This window comes from Panicum virgatum, chromosome 7N (genome assembly GCF_016808335.1).
Source record: "Panicum virgatum strain AP13 chromosome 7N, P.virgatum_v5, whole genome shotgun sequence".
In the NCBI taxonomy this organism is placed as follows: Eukaryota; Viridiplantae; Streptophyta; class Magnoliopsida; order Poales; family Poaceae; genus Panicum; species Panicum virgatum.
The window spans coordinates 40,280,823-40,283,552 of NC_053151.1; the positions used below are offsets into that span (position 1 = coordinate 40,280,823).

The window sequence follows — 2,730 nt, forward strand, 5'->3', positions numbered from 1 at the left end:
TCGGCCACCACCATGCATGCTCCCCTTGTTTTCTTCCCGGGAGTCTTCTCCCAGCCAGCGCCCGCAGCCCTGTTGGCACCTACTCCTTGTCCCCACCCTGCTCTGAACCCCTTCTCCGGCTCTCTCTCTCGCTCAGCTCGCTGCACGCATGGCGCAACCAGCAGGGTTGGAGCAAGTCAAGCAGACGAGGGGGCGAGCAACCGCCCAACCGCACTTCCCAGTCGTGATCCGAGTGGGGTGGGGGCTTAACATGGAAAAAACCTAGGCCTATATTAAGCCACTCCATAATAAGGGGAATTTGACAGCCATGGCATGGACCATGGAGTGGAGGCATCTCCCAAGATTAAAGGCTGGCACTGCGCTAATGCTCATAACTCTTGCATTGACAGTGTAGGAGACTCAATTTCACACACTCTAGCTGTTTCTTGAGGTGGAGTGTACGAGTAAGAATTTGTATCTGACCACCTGTATGTGGCTGGGAATAAGTACTTAATTGTTGGCCAAAACTGACCATTGCGCAATGGATACGAGACTAGGAAATTGGTTTATGTATTAAAAAAAGACAAGGAAATTGGACAAGGAGATACTAAATTTCGTATCCTCCATACTAGCAACAATTAATTCATACAATTTAATCGACAGTTATACTCTAGATTTGGATACGAGTTTTATTAGTTCCTCCATGTTCAGAGCATAATTATCGTGACAAATTCAGAATTTCCTGGATGTGCCACTATAAATCTCGTCTCCATATAGTATGTTTAGGGTGCTCCAAAAATATTGTTCTCCTGTGGGAATGCAATAATCAAGGATACGAGGAGCCACCCACAAAACCGAAAAAATATTGGAGAGGAAAGAGAGAAGAGAATAAATGTGGGGGAAGCTTGGCAGTTCCGCTATATTCTAACTCCCCCACGGAGGCAGGGGGCAGCTCTCTCTCTCTCTCTCTCTCTTCCCCGTCGCCTCCAAAAGCTCGTATTTTTAGCTCTCTCCTGAGCTCTCTCTATCTCTCATCAAGCTCTCCCAAGCTCTCGCCATGGCCAAGAACACATGCAAGCTCTGCTCCCGCCGCTTCGCCAGCCCCCGCGCCCTCGCCGGGCACATGCGCGCCCACTCCATCGCCGCCGCCAAGTCGCAGATCTCGTCAGCGTCCTCGGCCTCGACCTCCCTCGCGGCCGGCGGCGGCGGCGGCGGGTTCGACGACGACACCGACGCCAAGAAGCCCGGTCCCATCCAGGGGCACGTGCTGCGGGAGAAGCCCAAGCGCCGCGTCCGCCTCGCCGCGTCCGACTTCTCGGATCGCGAGAGCGAGACGACGGACTACTACTCGCCGGACGCCAAGCGCTCGCCCGGCGGATCGGGGGACGCCGAACCGGTGAGCTCGGTCTCGGACGGGGACACCCCGGTGGAGGACGTCGCACTGTCCCTGATGATGCTCTCCCGCGACTCCTGGCCCGCGCCGCCGCCGCCGGCGTACTACTCCGCCTACCGCGCCGACTCCGACGACGAGGGCGACGCCCGCCCGGCGGTCGCGGCAGCCGCGGCGCAGAAGCGGACGCGGTACGAGTGCCCCGCGTGCAAGAAGGTGTTCCGATCGTACCAGGCCCTGGGGGGCCACCGCGCCAGCAACGTGCGCGGCGGCAGGGGCGGCTGCTGCGCGCCCCTGCTCAGCACCCCTCCGCCTCCCGCCCCGCTGCAGCCATTGCCGGAATGCGACGACGGCGGGGAGGAGGAGGACCCGTCCAAGGCGCAGCCGCACGAGTGCCCCTACTGCTTCCGCGTGTTCCCGTCCGGGCAGGCTCTGGGCGGCCACAAGCGGTCCCATCTCTGCTCGGCCGCCGCCGCCGCCGACCCGTCGATCGCGATGAAGAGCCTGGGCTTCATTGATCTGAACCTCCCCGCGCCCTGCGACGACGTGGAGCACTCCGCCGTGTCAGATCCCTTCCTCTCGTCGAAGCCAGCGGGTTCCTGAAAGCAAAGCAGAGCAAGCAAGCCGGCTGCTTTGTCCCGCCCGCCTTTCGGTTGATTCCAGCGGAGACGATTCGAGCCAAGGATCAGGAGGGTATTACTGCTTAACAATGCAGCAAGAAAGGTAAAGAAACCGATAAGAAAAAAAAAGGATTGGTGACATCTTTTGCTTGGGTCGGGTAGTTCTTTTCTCCTAGTTTTTTTTCGCATTGATTCCAGCTACAATATCGCTGTAGTAGTGTAGCCCTCCGTTTCGTTGTGTCTTTTTGTTCGTTTCAAGCCATGGAGCAGAGTAGGGATTGGGGCAGCTAAACAGAGCTAAGCTAGCTAGTTCTTGAATTCTCATCTGGAATCAAGCATGGAAAATATCCCAAAAAGGAGTTATGGGAGAAGAAGATGAGAGGGAAGAAGAAAAACTACTCCAGCTGAAGTGTTGCTTTCTGTTGCAGTCTCCAGCTGTGCTGGCTCCAACTGTCCGTAGCTTGGGGGAGCTTGGCATTGGCAAGCCACCAAGGCGATCGCCGTCGTTAGCCGGTAGCCAGAAAACACCAGCATCGGAATGGCGATACCAATGCAGCAGGATCGGGCCTGGCCTTCGTAGTTACATCCACATGCGGTTGCAGAGACTCTGCTGCTCGCTCGCTCGCTCGCTCGCTTCCTTTCTCTCCTTTTGCTTCGGCCGCTGCTGCCGCCTGCTGGATGCTGCCGGCCGCCGCCCCACCACCGCCACCTCCCCCACCTGCCGATGCATCCTTCCTTCTG

The 2,730-nt window shown here is 57.5% G+C and overlaps 1 protein-coding gene across 1 annotated transcript; it reads left to right on the forward strand.

The window, feature by feature from the left end:
• The first annotated feature begins 929 nt into the window (after positions 1–929).
• On the forward strand, positions 930–2,409 carry LOC120680572 (zinc finger protein ZAT1-like). The gene has a single exon (XM_039962078.1). It carries the CDS (start codon positions 1,037–1,039, stop codon positions 1,970–1,972), a length of 936 nt encoding a protein of 311 aa, XP_039818012.1. The 5' UTR covers positions 930–1,036; the 3' UTR covers positions 1,973–2,409.
• The last annotated feature ends 321 nt before the right edge of the window (positions 2,410–2,730 follow it).

Bases quoted from the DNA above. Each gene is read 5' to 3' on its own strand.
- LOC120680572 (XM_039962078.1), top strand. From the start codon at position 1,037: ATGGCCAAGAACACATGCAAGCTCTGCTCCCGCCGCTTCGCCAGCCCC.